The 16,251-nt window shown below is 41.3% G+C and overlaps 1 protein-coding gene across 3 annotated transcripts; it reads right to left on the bottom strand.

Annotated features, from left to right (window-relative positions):
• Positions 1-230: 230 nt before the first annotated feature.
• On the bottom strand, positions 231-16,209 carry arhgef5 (Rho guanine nucleotide exchange factor (GEF) 5). Of its 3 annotated transcripts, none has more exons than XM_044208853.1 (15): positions 16,076-16,209; positions 7,360-11,178; positions 6,587-6,632; positions 6,247-6,296; positions 5,080-5,450; positions 3,869-4,029; positions 3,515-3,667; positions 3,288-3,417; positions 3,095-3,169; positions 2,884-2,973; positions 2,077-2,219; positions 1,753-1,893; positions 1,587-1,657; positions 1,130-1,234; positions 231-981 (listed from the first exon to the last, which is right to left on the bottom strand). In XM_044208853.1, the coding sequence occupies exons 2-15, from the start codon at positions 11,156-11,158 to the stop codon at positions 839-841; spliced, it is 5,478 nt and encodes a 1,825-aa protein (XP_044064788.1). In that variant the 5' UTR covers positions 11,159-11,178; positions 16,076-16,209; the 3' UTR covers positions 231-838. The 3 variants fall into 3 exon arrangements, with proteins under 3 accessions (XP_044064788.1, XP_044064787.1, XP_044064789.1); XM_044208852.1 differs by lacking the exon at positions 16,076-16,209 and adding an exon at positions 11,740-12,277; XM_044208854.1 differs by lacking the exon at positions 16,076-16,209 and adding an exon at positions 11,740-12,276 and having other exon boundaries at positions 8,050-11,178.
• Positions 16,210-16,251: the final 42 nt, after the last annotated feature.

The following is a 16,251-nucleotide window of genomic DNA, read 5'->3' as shown; positions in this document are numbered from 1 at the left end:
GGTACGTGCTCAACGTGAGTCCCTTTTTTCATTATCTACTGTTCTCTTTCTTCTGTAAACAGCTCCTGCAGACACATGCCCTTAAGTACATGCAACTCACAGTGAAGGCTCGCTGTGAACGTGCAATATTGCTGCTGATGTACAGTTTGTCACACTTCTATCTATAAATGATCAAAACAGCTTCTATGATGAAGAAAATAAGCCACAGCTCACTCTTAACAAGGCATGCATATGTTCAAAAGTGATTTTATTCCACCAATATGAATTTTTTGAAATGTCCTCACTGTGTAAGCTATGTACATCTTTGAATTGCCTTGTACATTGCACATTATTTCTGTCAGCTCTCCTGCATGCAGGGGCCATCTCTTCAATAGACATGCATCAATCACTCAACTGTTAGATTCTGTTCAGTATACACAAATAATAATACATTTTCCAAAAATAAAATTTCTTGGAAAAGGTAATATCCCTTTAAAACTGTTTTTCTTAAAACACCAGTTTCTTGATGTATTATAGTACACACAATGTTTGTAATGTACTGTATATAACAGTTAATAGAGTCACAATGTCCTTAATGTCTTTCAGGCAGGCCTCAGCAGTTCACATATGGCAATATATTGTTCCACTGAGTGAAACATGTGAGACCCAATGCTACATTGAGATGCATTCTTACAGCATTTCAGTTGCTGCACTCTTGAACAGTTCAATAAATGAAATCTCATTTGGAGCACTGAATGTCCTTAGTCTAATTTCCAGCAGTTTGAAGCAGACTGAGAGTCTTCTCCTTTACGGTGCATCCAGGACGTCAGTCAGTTTAGTCCCACTCTGAGCGTCCTGGTCAAACAGCAGCTGTGGCCGTTGTCAGTTTTAGAGCATCTGACAGGTTGCGTTCTCGGGCTCTAGAGCTGCTTATGGTTTCCAAATGGGAACCGGGCACCCATCCACGATGCCGATCAGACAGTCTGGTCCCCTCTACCCAATCTGAGAAGAAGAAAGAATCCGACATAAAGTAATTGAATGCTTAATCTTTAATAATACCAGGTTCAGGGCAGTTCTACAATCAAACACTGCATAGGTGAATGGCACTTTCTGCAAGGGAATGATGGAAAAGGTAGTGTGATGGTCTTACGGTCACTGCTTTGTTGGTGTACTAGAATGACATCAGCTTTTTCCAACGACAACTCATCAGGTTGCTGGGCAACAAAAGCTCGGATACACTGCATCTGTCCAAAATCTGTATGGACAAAAGAGGAGAGAAGTCAGACCTATAGTCATAAAGATTAATAGGTCAATATTACAAATTGTAAAACAAAGAAATGTCACCATACCATGTCACAGTTTTTGCTATAAATCCCACAATACTATCTTTCACTTTGTTTACTTTCACATTACAATGCACGTGTTGTTGAGGATGCAATTTATGCAATGATATTTAGTGTTCGGAAAATGAAATTACAACTCACAATACAGTAACCCATTGAGTGTTTCTTATGTAGGGAATGAGTGAACTAGGCTGGGATTTCAGACACAGCTTATGACCAGCATCTTAGCACTTTGCAACGTCTAAACCAAGAAGCATACTTCACCTTGTGCAGCAGAAAAATCTGTTTCTGGATGTGGCTGGGAAAGAGCGGATATCCAGCGTAGCTTATCACTCCTGAAGGAAAAAAAGCAAAGACGGGTGTGTCTTCTGCAACTTTTTCCACTTTGTGATGTAACAACCAATACAGACATTCCCTGCCACTGTCTTACTGTGTGTCAGTCCGTAGCAGCAGGGCTTTGTGCGTCATGTGCAGCCGGAACAGGTTCTTCTGGAGGGAGTGAAGTTTGACACGACAGTTCTCTGCACGCAGGTCTGATACAGGGGAGTGGTCTATTACTGTGAATCTCCCTCTGGAAGAAGCAGACAGCACAAAAAAGGAATGAGATGGTGGAAGGAAAGACTGTGATAAGATTGAAGGGATGATAAAAGACTGCAGACATGAAGGAAAACAGGATGTAGCAAATGGTAATGAGAGACATGCCAGTTAGATTGATGGATTATTCTAACATTACAAAAAACATTTGTTGACTCACTCTTTTTGTTGTGAAAGTAGCAAGTAGTCATTGAATAGGTGCAGGTAAACATTCCTCTCTGTTTCCTTTAGAGAGAAATCCATCAGTTCAGTGACTGGCCCTTCCCGCACCAACCTCCGAGACTGACTAATCAGAGGAAGAGTCTGTAGAACACACACACACACACACACACACACACACACACAGAAAACAGTGAAAATAGTAGTTTGACAAAATTATCTTAACTCAAGGTCCACTTACTAGCTTTTTCTGGAGGTTTCAACCTGGTCAGTTGTAAATTTGTCATATATATGACCACCTGTTATCACCTGACTACAGATCATGGGATGCCAACTGAGTTATCTCCATGACAACTGAATTAACCCCATCCACTGATGAAGACACTAATGCAGTTGAAAGCTAGTAAATGGATCTTGAGTTAAGATAATTTTGTCACCTTATTTATTTTGTTGTAGATTCCATAAACATGACCACAAACACGAGGAAATTTACTCTTCAGTGCTGGAAATAGTTCAAATCAATGTCATGCTATAATGTTTTCCAATATGGATATATACATGATATCATGAAATAATATGTAAAATAATTAAATTGATGTTCAAAGCAAATAACTATGTTCATCTGTCTATCTGATAAAACTCCACACAAATTAAACTAAATATTAATATCTTATTTTGTAAGAGTTTTTTAAATACAGTCTGCTTGAAATCAATTATTTGGAGAATAGAATTTTACAAAACAATAATATTTTATGTTCATTTCACCACAATGTGATCCCAATAATTTTCTCTAGTAGTCATAACTTACCCTGCACTCAAAGTCCACCTTAGCACTGAGAGAGACCAGGGACTCAATGCTTTTCATCTGAGTGATGCTGTCATTACTCTCTTGAATCAGCTAAAGGAGATGAATGAAAGAAAAGAGAGGTTTGTCACCAAGGAGTTCAAGATATCCAGGATATTTTTCAAGAATATTAAATGTTAAGTTAATGTACAGTGAAAAGGGGATGTTGATGTACCTTTTCCAGAAGTTTCAAAGATTTGATGGCCTGAGTCGCCTCTGCAGTACCAGGAGTTGTTCTCTTCACAATGTTCTGGACAGAAACAGTGTGCATGTTAAAGTGAGATAAAGGGTACAGGATTGAACATGTTGTGAACCATCAACCTTTGCCGTTTCAGAAGGGCCACACACACACACACACACACACACACCTGGACCAGCAGCTTAAGTCTTGTGATCCTTTGGAAAGGAAGGACAAGGAAGGAACGAAGAGGAAGCCTCTGACAAACTGGACTCCTCTCTAATTTGTCCACAATCCGCTTGAACCCTGGATTCTCATTCCTGAAAGAAAAAGAGAAATTGAATGTACAGACAGATAGAAAAAATAATAATAATACAGACAATAGCTGAACACAAAAGTTTGATTGAATGGGCTTACATGAGTCTCTGATAGGTGGCGTCCTGATAGGACTGGTTGGTGAGGTAGGGCACATAAACCATTTTGAAGCGCTGACAGTGCCGAGCAATGATATCACACACGGTGAAAGACATGATGTCTGATTCCACCCGCTCCTCCAGCTTTGATAAAAAACTAAAACAAAAATCATAAAGAATTCTTTTAAGCTTATTTCTACCACAGACTTGTAACACAGATAGGATTGTACGATAATGACTTCATGTATGTTTCATGTCGGATCTAAATGATAGGATTTAGCCAGATAAATAAATGTAAATGTACACAGAGCTCAGATGGATAAAGAACTTGCTCTAAATAATGTGTAACATTTCTGACCTGTGGCTGATGGCACGAACATCAGCCAGCCGGGAAAAGAGCCAATTCCTATCCTGAGTGGTCAACAGCGCCCCCAGCTGTTTGGACTTAACAAAGTGTTCAACAACAATGTCCAAACTCCGGCAGTAGGAGGCCTCTGAGGTCACCACTTCAAATCTTACCTGCAAAGCAAAAAACAAGGGAGAGAAATACATGAGAAAAGATAAAAAACTTTGAGCAAGAGAGAGCTAGACAGTCAATTATAGCTAATAAGCACAGGGTTGTCAGTTCTTTAGAGGCTGGAGCATTTTAACACGGATGTGACTAAGGACGAGGATTTCACAAGTATTCCTGCTAAGACACATGTCTGTTTTAAAGTTTACAGGAAAAGCCTACAGTACAAGAGAAACACAACATGTTTACGCAATCACGTCTTCTGGCAGGAGACACCCTTCTGCCAATAAAAAAATTGATTAATGGAAGGGTTATTCTGAGATGTGGCAAGTCTGAATATCACGTGTGATTTTAGTCATTTGAGGTAATAACAGTGAAAAGGTTGTTCATGTAAGTCTTGCCATTTCCCAAAAGTCACCATTAAATGAAACAGTACAAGCTGCTGATGTAAAATGACGCCCAAAACAGTCTGGTCACTTGTAAGTGGTAAATAAGCATGAGGTGGTGAATCACTAAAACTATAACAGATTAATTTTGACATGGAAAGAAATTCATTTAGTCATCAGATACATTAAGCTGAAAGAAAAGTGAAAAGATAACCGTCATGCATTTAATTGCCCGCAGGATTCTCCTGAATTTGAGGCAAGAATGTTGTGCAGGTAACTTTGCAGAGAATGAAGCACAAACCTTCATACTGATTCGTTCACTGCTTGATATTTACTGTACAAAAATGTGAACAATTTCAGCTGCTCTAATCAAAATTTCCAATCTAAGCAAGATTAAAATCCTTCAATCAAACTGGATGAAGGAAGTAAAGCTGTGAAAGGTAACAGTTTGCCTGGAGGACTCTCCTGAACTTCACTGGAGGTGAGAATGTTGTGCCAGTAACTTTCCAAAGAAGTACGAATGCGTCACAGTATGGCGGTTTGCGCTTAATTCCTGCCTCAATAAAATTCAAGGGAATCAGAAAGCAAAATCCTTCGTGCAAGCTGTATGAATAATTTTCTGGCATCAAATGGCGACTAGACTTTCATATGTGCAGCAAGACAACGTGTTACCTCCTGTAGTCGCCTCTGGTCCTCTGTGAGCCCCTCCAGCTCAGCACTGTTCCTGACCGCCGGCAGCTCCCGCCACAGTGTGGTTGACTGTGAGAGAGAAATGGATAGACGTGGGGAGGAAGGCCTGCCTTCACTCTTGGGGGGCTCAGGGAGAGGCAAGCTTTTGACACTGGTGATGGAGCATGTGTGGGACAAGAAGTGGGAGTGCAGGACAGAAGGTAGGAGAGGAAGAGGTCTGCGGGCAGGAGGAGGTGAGGGAGCGGGAGACTGGGTAGCGTCCCCGCATACAGAGATGACATCAGAGCGAGCCTGACGCAGGATCTCAAAGTTCTGAGCGGCCTCGCTGTACTGCTGGTAGAGCTGGGCAGCATCTGGGAGAATAAGGAAGTGTGACAGACAAAGACACACAGCAGAAAGAGAAGAGGGAGAAACAGAAAAAGGAAGGTTGAAAAATACAGGAAGCAGAGGAAAGAAGATAGATAGAGACAGGAGCAGTCTTAGCCAAGAGTAGTTGTTTGCATTTGACATTCCTTTTACACATACTTGTCGGAATGCTAAGTCGCAGCAGCAGCTGTTTTCCCCTCAAGTTAGGAGATATGAATGCTTGCAGAAACCTGTCTGTGGCTTGCACAGACACACATATACACAGCACAATAACCATGTGAATCATAAGTCAAGGGACCCACTGCCAATTTTAGGTTGATTAAAACTTTTAAAATTTTAAAATGGTGTGAGCCAACAGTAAACTTGTACACAGATTTCCTTTCATTTGTGTATTTCCTTTAAATTGTGAGCCAACATGTACTGAGTAAAAGATAAACAGTTAGTGAGCATGTATTAACACAGACATGAATCACGCATACTGAAGGGAAATGCTCAACCGCGTCATGCTTTTCCCAACCACAGCTAGAGTAGATATGATCTGAAGATACGCCACTGTATCGCCTACACAGCCATTTCTAGTAATCAATCAATCTTAAGGTTTATTCCGAAACAAAACTGTCAGTGATAAAAAAAAGTCAGATTGTAAAAGAAGTCATATGCACCGACCAATTTGCAACAAGGCATTAATGAAGTTGATGTGTTTGATTTATGCCTAAAGAGTTCACATGATACTTTTAATGCATGAAATCAAAGCAAAAATGAAGATGGAACAGATATACTCACTGAAAAACTTTGAGCTCCTTTTCCGTCTGTCGATTGTGTCCAAAACATTCCTACAGTGCCAAGAAAGAGTCATAACAACAATTTATTTATAACCATGAACCATGACAGTAAAAAAATTTGTTTTTAGTGTGGAACATTTGCAATGAATATACAGAAAATTTTGGTGACCTTTCAGACACTATAGAATATAACATTGTCCCTCCAAGTGCTGACAGTTTTAAATATCAGGGACACACAATGAAATACTAGAACTGGAGACATCCTGGCCACTACTGCATTTCAACATGTGGCACTGTATCACAATCAAATGTATCATGTTGGGTGTGATTGTTTCACTCACCTCAGCTCTACTTCTCCCCAGCTTTTGCTCCTATCATCCTCATCATCTGGAATGTAAGAGTATCCATTTGTCGAAACATTATACAACAGCATACCTATATACCTATAGTGCGCTGTATTTGGATTAATTTACTATGCAGGACAGTTTGAAGAAATTAATTTTAAAATAAATACAAAAAACAAATAAAATAAATAACTGTTAGTTAATTTAGTAACCCTGCTACAACAAGCATTACAGAAAAGATTAGTGTGTTTCCCAAACGTGCTTCTCGTGTTATGTCTCAAAGCAGGATCAACCCAAGCCTTTTAGATCATGCCTCTGGTTTTGCCTAGCTTTCTCCACCTCCACTTATCTCCGCCCACTACCTGTAACCACAACACTGTGACGCAGTTTCCAATTTAGGATAATGTGGTGTGTTCAGATCAGTGCACTGATAATGTCTATTATCAGATGTCTGCTTTAGATTGTGGGTTCTGTTATTGATAGAACAACAAAATGATGCAAGAAACTATCAGACTGCAAAACCGAGGATAAGACTAGAAGATTGTCTGTGATTAAAATGGTCTGTAATTTAAATGTTTTTTCCCCTGTGGGCAATCTAGGCCGAAATATGTCAAGTGTATTAGATGATTAAATAAATCTGCAATACTGATTGATGAGAAAGTAGACAGAAATTAAACATGAAAGCCAAAGGCGAGGAAATTATGTGGGTTTCTGAAGACTGATTGAAGCATACAACCAGCATTTCCATCCTCCATCTTCTCTCTCTTTACCTGTTGTAGAGAATATTCTGGTTCTGCGATCCCTTCCAACACTTTCCTCTTCTTCCACTTCTACAAGCTCTCCATTTCTTCTTTCAGTGGTTTTACGGATCCCTCTTCTTCGTAATCGAGCCTCAGGACCCAAATCTTGGAAACTGCAGCTGCTCGTCAGAGTCCCCCTTTCTATTTTGCTTTCTGCCACCACCTCTCCCTCTCTGCTAGCCACCTCAGTTCCCTCTCCATCCCTCATCTTTTCCACCTCCTCTGCATTACCCCTCTCTTCAGGCTCCTCTCCCTGCTTTTCTTCTTCACTTTCACCCATTCTGTCTTCAACCTCCTGGCCCTCGCCTCCTCTGGAGGGAATGAGGAGGTCAGAGTCACTTTCATAATTAAGAATGGGGCAGCTGTTATGCTTATACAGCGTGTTGCTCACAGATAAATACATCTCAACTTCTTTCTCTCTGCTTGCTTCTTTTTCCATTTCTGATAACCTAACCTCATCACCTACCTCTTCACTAATTTTCACCTCTATTTCTGCCATTTCTGACTGAAGCTGACCAGAAGGCTCAGTCTCTTTGTCCATACTGTGATCCTCCTTCCCTTCTGTGTCTAACAGTGTGTCAGCATGAGTGTATGTAGGTGCGTCACCATGCATAGCTGAGAACTGGTCAGCATGCATGTCAGCTTGGCTCTGCCCCATACCTCTCAATCCCTCCACCTCCAACGGCTCTTCCTCCTCTAGAGCTGGCTCTGAATGCTGTTTGTCCGTTTCCAACTTAACAACAGGCATCTCTCCAGTCCCTTGTGCAGCCTCCTCCTGTTGCTTGGCATTCTTGATGGATGCCTCAGATTGGTCAACCCCTTGCTCTGCTTGTACCTCTGCATTAGGTTCATCCACAGTCTGTTCCTCTGAGCGTCCCAGAATCTCCCGCACTACATTTTTGGCCCATTTAAGGTGGGGGGCTTGGGAATGCCGCTTGGGCTCCTCGGACATGCTCCATGCCCCGCTCATTCGGATCCGAATGGCCTCCACCTCCTCTGGGCTCATTACTCCAGTGTTAATCCCATCCAAGATGGGTTGAATTTGCTCAAACATCACCTGAGAACAAACATCAGCATAGGGATTAGTCGGGACTGGTGAAAATTGCTCTCTTTCCAGCCCTTCTTTATTTTTCTCTCTCCACTCTATAAGGAGTTTTTCAGTCCGTGAGTCTCTTTTAACTGTCCCTATTTCAGCATACGGGTGCTCCTTTTTGCTCCTCATTCCCTCTTCAGTCTCTGTGTTTTGAAGCTCTGACGAGACTCCATATCTGATATCCACTTCAGCTATTTCTCCCATGGCTGCCCTTTCCTCCCTTGGCACGTTATACTCACTCTTGTTCTCTGTGGCCAGGTTGTTGATGATTGGGTATTCATCATTTCTATGATGACAGCTTTCTAAATTTGGCTTGTCATTTTCCACTCCTCCCATCTGATCAACTTGTGATGGTGACCTCTTGTTGATTTCTGATCGGGGCAACGTTTGCCCAATCACACAGAAGACGTACTTTGGCTGCTTTTCCCTCCCCTGTTCCTCGTCATCCACCGCCTCCTCCTTTCCTATTGTCCATTCCTCTTCTTTCTCCTTGTCTCCCTCACACCCCTTAACAGCAACAGGTGAGGGGCCCTCATATATAACTCCACCTTCCCAGAATTCCTGACAGTCTTCAAAATCCTCCTCTTCATCTTCCTCTCTTTCGTCCTCATCGTCTCCGCCGCTAGACACGGTCACAAAGCCGTCTTCTCCTGACAGCATTCTGTCTCCCTCTTGCTTCCACCCTGTCTCACTTCCTCCTTCGCTCTCGGAGCGGGCACAATAATCGCTCCCACCCTCTTCCTCTCTGTCACTCCCCTCTGTGTTATATGTCACGTTCTCACCCTCTGCATCCCTCTGCCGGCTTCCCTCTATCCCTCCTTCGCTGTCAGACAGATGTTCCTTCCCTCTCTTATCTATTTTTCTCCAGGTGTCACCCACCTCCTCTCCATCTACACTAACACCCTCTGTCTCCCTCTCTATGTCTCCCCTGTACTGATTTCTCCCTCCACGTCTTCCCCTGTAACTGCTTTGGTATGTGTCATCTGGTTCCTCTTTTACTCTCCTCCTCTCTTCCCCCCTTGTGTGTCTCTCTCTGTCTACAAATTCTTCTTTACTATTCTTACCCCTCTGTGGCTCCAACCACATCCTTCTCTGTTCTGGCACGCCGCCTGTCGTCTCTCCCCTATCTCGCTCTTGTCTCTCACTTCTTTTTTGCTCCCTTTGACTCCTTTCAGCAGATCTCTCTGGATTTCTCTGTTTATCTACATCTCTGTCACTTCCAGTAGTGCTCTCTCTCCCTGATTCCCTCTCTTCATAACTGTCTCTGCCTCTTCTATATTTAATCTCACTGTCCATGTCGCTGCTCCACTCTCCGCTGCTCTGGGCTCGTGGCGGCACCCTAGGAGCTGTCTCGTTCAAAGATCGGCTGCTTCTGCCTGTCGTATCATCCCACCTAGGATCGGCCTCTCTTTCCCTGCGTCTCCTCTGCTCATACTCTTTGTATCTGTCATCCTCTTTCCTGTCATCATTCAAGTCTCTCACACTTTCCTTCCATCTTTCTCCTCCCATTTCTGCTCTTCTGTCAACCTCTCTGTACTTCTCCCTATCCTTCTCCACTACCCTCCTCCTGGATCGATCCACTTCTCTTTCTCTGTCCCTGTCTCTGTATCTCTGTCTGTCCTCTTCCATGTATCCCTGCCTATCTTGATCTCTCTCACTCTCTGTATTGCCCGTGTTGTCCCCCTCACTTCTGCTGTGTTGATATGTCAACTCCGCCCTCTCTCTGGCCCTCGCTCTTTCCCTCTTCAGCTCTCTGTCGTCACTGTCTCCTTCACTTCTGGTGTCCCTCCTTCCCTCTTTCCTGTGTGCCTTTTCTCTCTCCTTACTATCTGAGTAGATTTCTCTGTCTCTTCTTCTGTGTGGAGAAGGCACCCTGACCTCCCTCTTTCCTGTGTTAGGCCTTGGCTTTTCTCTTTTTCTAGCTGCATCCCTTTCTCTTCTGTCCCGTGAATCACCCACTTCTCTTCTCCTGTCTTGAAAACCAACATCAGACTCCTGATATCTTTCCCTCTGTCGTGATTTCCTATCTTCTACAGGTCTTCGTCCGGTGTTTGTTCCATCTTCTTTTGCCCTGCTTCGCATCTCATCTCTTTCCCTCTCTCTGTACCTCTCTCTCTGCCGTGCCCTCTCTCTTTCTCTCTCCCAGTCATCTGGCTCTACTCTTTTTGGCCTATCTCTCTGCCTCCTTTCCCCTCTCTCTTCATGCATCTCAGTGGTGGCCAGCATTCTTCTGCCACGATCTGCGCTGCTTTTTCTCATTCTGGGAAATGTGTCGCCTTTCTTCGTCCCCCTCTCTACATCTCTCTCAGTCTCCTTCTCTACATTCAACAGCAGCTTCTTGTTTCTGCTTCTGTCATTTTCTTGCCTCCTTTCTCTCTCCCTCCACTCTCTTTCCCCCTCTCTCGGCCAGGGCGCTGGAGCTCGGTAACTTTCGTAGTATCTCTCCCGAGGGTCTATATCTTTGTATCTTGCCTTGTGTCTCATTTTCTCTGTTTCTCTTTCTCTCCTCCGGTCTTCCTCTTGTTTGCTGTCTCTCTCTCGCTCCGACTGGGCAGTCATCGCTGGCCTGGGACTTGGATCCCGGGAGATTTTTCCGCCTGACTGAAGTTTGCGGTCAGATGTGTTTATGTTAGATACAGTGTCAAAGATGGTGCAGCTGGGCCTTTTGGTCCCCATAGTATCATAATTTGGAGAACCTAAAAGACAGTAACACTCCACATCATCAATTTAGAAATCAGACGTTTAGAGTCAAGCCATTTTCAGGGACAAATCACATGAAATATATATATCAAATTAAGCAGAATGAAGACACTCGCAAACTTTTACATATTTAGATAATGTCACAGAGTTGACATGAATACTCTTTCACTAGTGTTACTGCTACCTTTGAAAAATCATGATAGCTTCGACAATGTAGTTGTTGTTGGTTTATTTTGTAAAATACACTAAATTGCTGCACTTGTACTTTAGAGCTAAACGTTGTGTGATATTTTAAGCCAGTCTGGTTGTACAATAACTTTACAGTAGAAAAGGAAGATGCAAAGAAAAGGTGACACCCCCTCAGAGTTCTCTAAGCAGAGACAGACTTGCAAAGCACAGCATACCATAAGTCTTTCAGAAAGCAAGGGCCTGTGACACATAGGCACGGCATGTAACATATAAGCCACAACTATCTAGATCTAAATCTGTGTTCAAACCATGAGCAATTTACAGATGTGTTCATTTGAAATCCATGAAAAAATAGTAAAGCAACTCACCTGAATGTAGTATCCTGGGGAGATTTGTGATCTCCCCCCGAGCCAACTCAGCTCAAAAGCATGGGATTGCACAACACACAAGCATTCATTCCATGTATTCACATAACAATGAATCAAAACTGCCTTTTTCTTTTTCTCTCAATAGTTTAACTCTTGTGAAAACTTAATGTTTACACCTGAGACTTCCTTGCTTTTTCCTCTTGCTCCCTCTCTCTGTCTGTCCCCACCTCTCCTCCTTCCTCAAATTCCCAAACAGGTCTCAACAGATTGACACTTATCTTTCCCCTCCTCCTTCTCTCTTCTTGTCCTCTCAGTCGCTGTTGCTGAACAGAGAACGGAACTCTGATAAATCAAACTAAAGTATGTTGAGTCTGTCCGCTACTTAAGGCCTTTTCCCTCCTCTCTACTGCCGATGTGATCGTCTGTGTGGACCCCTCCTGGCAATAAAAAGTACACAACTCTCCTCGTCGCTCTCCTGCCCCATTCTTCTCTCACGAAACACAGGAAGTACACCTCCTTGGTGTCTCTGTCTTAGAGCTTTGATTGGTTGATATGAAGTAGCTGGGTGTGTCTGTACAATACACAGCCAGGTAAGGTAAGGGCTGTGATAACATAAGGGAAAGTGGGGGAGGGGAGACAGAGAGTGAAGATTGAGAGCACACATTGGTGGAGAGCTCACTGAGGCCTATAAAAACTTCTCTACATTCCCCTGAGAGGTTGTAAAGAGCGGAAAGAAAGGGAAACACAAACAGTTTCTTATGATTAAAAAAAACAAGACAAAGCAATCACAGAGGAGGAGACCAAGAGAGGGGCATTACAGGGGTGATCTGTGTATGATTTGTTTAACAATGCCTGCTTTACTATGTTGATTGAGTGCTGAAGTGACCTGAGATTATAGGTTTGGAGTACCACGACTCTATGTCATTAACATTACTAAATAAAGGCAATAAGATCTAACTATGATCACTTTCACATTTACTCATTCCCTTGTTTTGTTGCACTGCATTAGCATTATTGAGGTTTTACTTCACTTTGCCTTCACTCACATAATTACTTACATTTACACACTTTCTCATTCAGATTTGAATATAATTTTGATGAGGACATTTATAATTTAGATTATTCATTTATTAGGTACACCTAGCTATAACTAATGGTGTCTAATAACACTTCCCTGCAATAAATCCTATGTGAGGGTTATAGTGTTCACTTTTGTTCAGGTATTGATTAAATGGTATGGTTATTTTTTAGGCTGTAGTTTGTGGTGCTGTTGAATTGTATTGCATTATACTCAGAGGTGATTCTAAAATTTTGCCCACCCCATTTATATAAATGAGGGGATTAGTTTGAGCTGGGTCAACCTAATAGACTGGCAACTGAGTGTATAAGGCTACTCCTTGTTTTAAGAAAATGTTCAACATTTTGGAAAATATCCTATTCTCCTTGTTGCTGAGAGTTAGATGAGAGGATTGATACCACAGACATATCTGCATGGTAAATATGAAGCTATAGCCAGCAGACTGGAAACAGGAGGAAACACTTGGTTCTATCCAAAGGTAACAAAATCTGCCTACCAACATCTCTAAAGCTTATCTTGTTTCCTTCAGACAGAGCCAGACTAGCTGTTTCCCCCTATTTCTAGTCTTTATGCTAAGCTACCGTAAGCTAACTGGCTGCTGGCTGTAGCTTCATATTTACTGTACAGACATGAGAGTAGTATCTCCTTAAACGTCAAACTGTTCCTTAACTCTTCCTTAAATATTAGATATTTTTAGCGTGAAGACTAATCTTGTGACCCATCCATTTATCCATACAATGAATAAATTCTTTAAATATGTTGCTTACTTCCTTTATGAACACCAACTAGGGAGTTGCAAACATGTTATGTAAATGCTACTAATGAATTTTCTATAGCAGTTAACTGTCATCTTCCTCTAAAGTAAGGCATTTCTTTTCTGCTGAGGTTAAGAAGCTAACAATGATGGCAAGCTAGGTTGGGGTAGAAAAAAAGAAAAAAAGAAACATAAACTAAACTCTTCCCACAGATTTTTTTTTCGACTGTTTCCTCATGAACTAGACTGTTGTGTTAAATAGGAACAACTAGGCCAGTGCTTCTTAAGGTAAATAAAAAAGAGTGCCTAAATACATTGAGCAAACACATAGGCTATGAGGAATGTTTATCATCTTTAATTGTATCATTTTAAACAGTTCTTTTATCAGTATGCAAATTGGGTTTTGATTAGAAGAATGGGGCAATGTTTCAAGCAAATCAATGTGATCAAGGCTGTCTTGTATTCAAATTCTTGATGATAAGTTGAAAGGATGAGGTACAGACTAGAAAACAAGCTTTGGTAGCTATGTAGTGTTGCTGACACACTTGAAAAATGCTGATGCAATTGAAACAGTATACTGGATATACTGGTACTCTACTTTGTATGGCCTAATATGAATCTGTCCTCCAAACATTTAATTCACACCAGAGCAAAACATTCTACACACATAGTTTTCCACATAGTTAAATACACATGTACATTTTATAAGAACATTATTTTAACAACAGGTCTTTCCTTTAAGAATAAACATGGCACTATACTATATCTCTACGGTAGAACCATCATTTGACTTTTTTAATACAGTTGGTGATTGCATATTATCACGCAATTTCAGTGACAAAATACACTCAGTTGCCACTATTGCCAAGTAATTCGATACATAAAAATAAAACTGATGCAGACAGTCCTGCAATAAATCCTACCATCATGAAGATGATTTATGAATTTTTGTTTTTGTTAAGAAGTGTTTTAGAGAGTTGAATCAACATTATGGTCATTTTGGAGGCTATAGTTTAGTTTAGTCTGGTTAGAAGGAAATTTAATCACAGCTTTATAAAGTCAATGATTACATAATTAAGTCTAAGACTTATTATGGTCCTTAAAGAGAGTAAAAATAAAGGAGTTCAGGTGATTAGGTGACATCATTACCAACAACGCTATAAAATAAATACCTACATTATTATCAATAAAATCACCCAAAGTCAAACAGCAATGAACACATTATTAAAAATCTGGTTGTTACCTCATTTGTAGTTCGTGACACTGTTAAATTGTATTGCATTTTACTGAGTGATGATTATAAAATTTTGCCCAGTTATATCAATAAGGGTAGATTAAATTTTAGAAACACTTCTCAGTATAATGCAATACAATTGAACAACACCACAAACTACAGCCTCCAAAATTACCAAAAAGTTGAATCAGCACCTCTCTAAAGTAGCTCAGTCCGTAGGGACTTGGCTTGGGAACCAAGTCCAGCACGGATCACAGTATAGAGTAGTTGGACAGCTAGGGAGCTACCATCCACTTGGCACTGCCGAGGTGCCCTTGAGCAAACCCCTAACTGCTTAGAGTGCCTGAATATGTGGCAGCTCCATCATCTCTCCACAATGAATGCATTAATTCACAAATAATATTTATAAGTATGTTTTTATTAGTGTATAATCACCTGTAAAATAAGAATTGTTGTGTTTTCGTTACCTTAGAATAAACCGTTTTTATCTACAGAGGGAGCAGGTCCCCTTCCATGGAGGTCGCCATGTTGCACCACCATGTTTCTACAGTAGCCCAGAACGGACAAATCAAACACTGGCTCTAGATGAGGCCTTTCGTGATTTTCGAGTTTTTTGCGAGTTTCGCGGCCACCGTAGTTTCTCCTACCCGCCGAGGATGATTCGAGTGGTACTGCGTAAAACTGCAATTTCAAGGCTAGAGGCCACTAAATTTTACATAATGGACCTTTAACTTTTCCTTTAGCATCAAAATTTTATTTTGTCCAGTACTTTGGTTTATGATCAAATGTCTGCAAAAGAATATTCCCATTAACCTTAGCTGTACTTTGTGTTCAGTGCTAATTAGCAAATGTTAGCATGCTAACACGTTAAACTACAGTGGTGAATATAGTAACATGTTGGTGTTAGCATTTAGCTCAAAACATCGCTAAACAGAGTCGCTAGCATGGCTGCAGTCTTTTTATTACCTACCAACCTTACCAACGAGGTAATAGCTTTTTATGAAAAATAAATAAAAATTCCGTGGAATTCGGTGGAAAGTGAAATCATGTGCCAAAGAAGTTAAGTTTTTTGGTTTGTATCCATCTCCAGACAGTTGTGATTCCAATGTAAATCATTTTTTATAGAATGTTGCTTTTTTCATATAATGGAAACAATCTGGCTGGATCCAGATGCGTCTTATTAAATGATTGATCATTGTTTGAAATGGTTTATGCAGTACACATTTTCAAGAGGCACAGAGAGAAAAGACATGCCATATTTGAGCTTTACCTCTTTGCAACTGTGAGAGTCGCTGGTCAGCTGATGCGGGTGTAGGACGGTCACATGCGCGCGCGTGTGTTTAGTTTCACTTCCGCACTCCTCCACTGTCTGTAGCACGTTAGCCTCTTGGATGCCACTTTAACACATTTTGCGGAAAAGCGCGTTTATTACCCAGGACAGAAAAG

Source organism: Siniperca chuatsi, linkage group LG9, assembly GCF_020085105.1.
Source record: "Siniperca chuatsi isolate FFG_IHB_CAS linkage group LG9, ASM2008510v1, whole genome shotgun sequence".
Classification (NCBI taxonomy): Eukaryota; Metazoa; Chordata; class Actinopteri; order Centrarchiformes; family Sinipercidae; genus Siniperca; species Siniperca chuatsi.
The sequence above is the reverse complement of the archived record's forward strand: the minus strand, read 5'-3'. Positions and strand labels throughout refer to the sequence as shown.

What these genes read in the sequence shown, in the direction of transcription:
- arhgef5 (XM_044208853.1), bottom strand. Translation starts at nt 11,158, where the DNA reads ATGGGGACCAAAAGGCCCAGCTGCACCATCTTTGACACTGTATCTAAC. An exon ending in ACCAGAGGCGACTACAGGAG is followed by an intron (nt 4,030 to 5,079) that starts GTAACACGTTGT and finishes TTTGCTTTGCAG; the next exon opens with GTAAGATTTGAAGTGGTGAC. An exon ending in GTTCGTGCCATCAGCCACAG is followed by an intron (nt 3,668 to 3,868) that starts GTCAGAAATGTT and finishes TTTTTGTTTTAG; the next exon opens with TTTTTTATCAAAGCTGGAGG.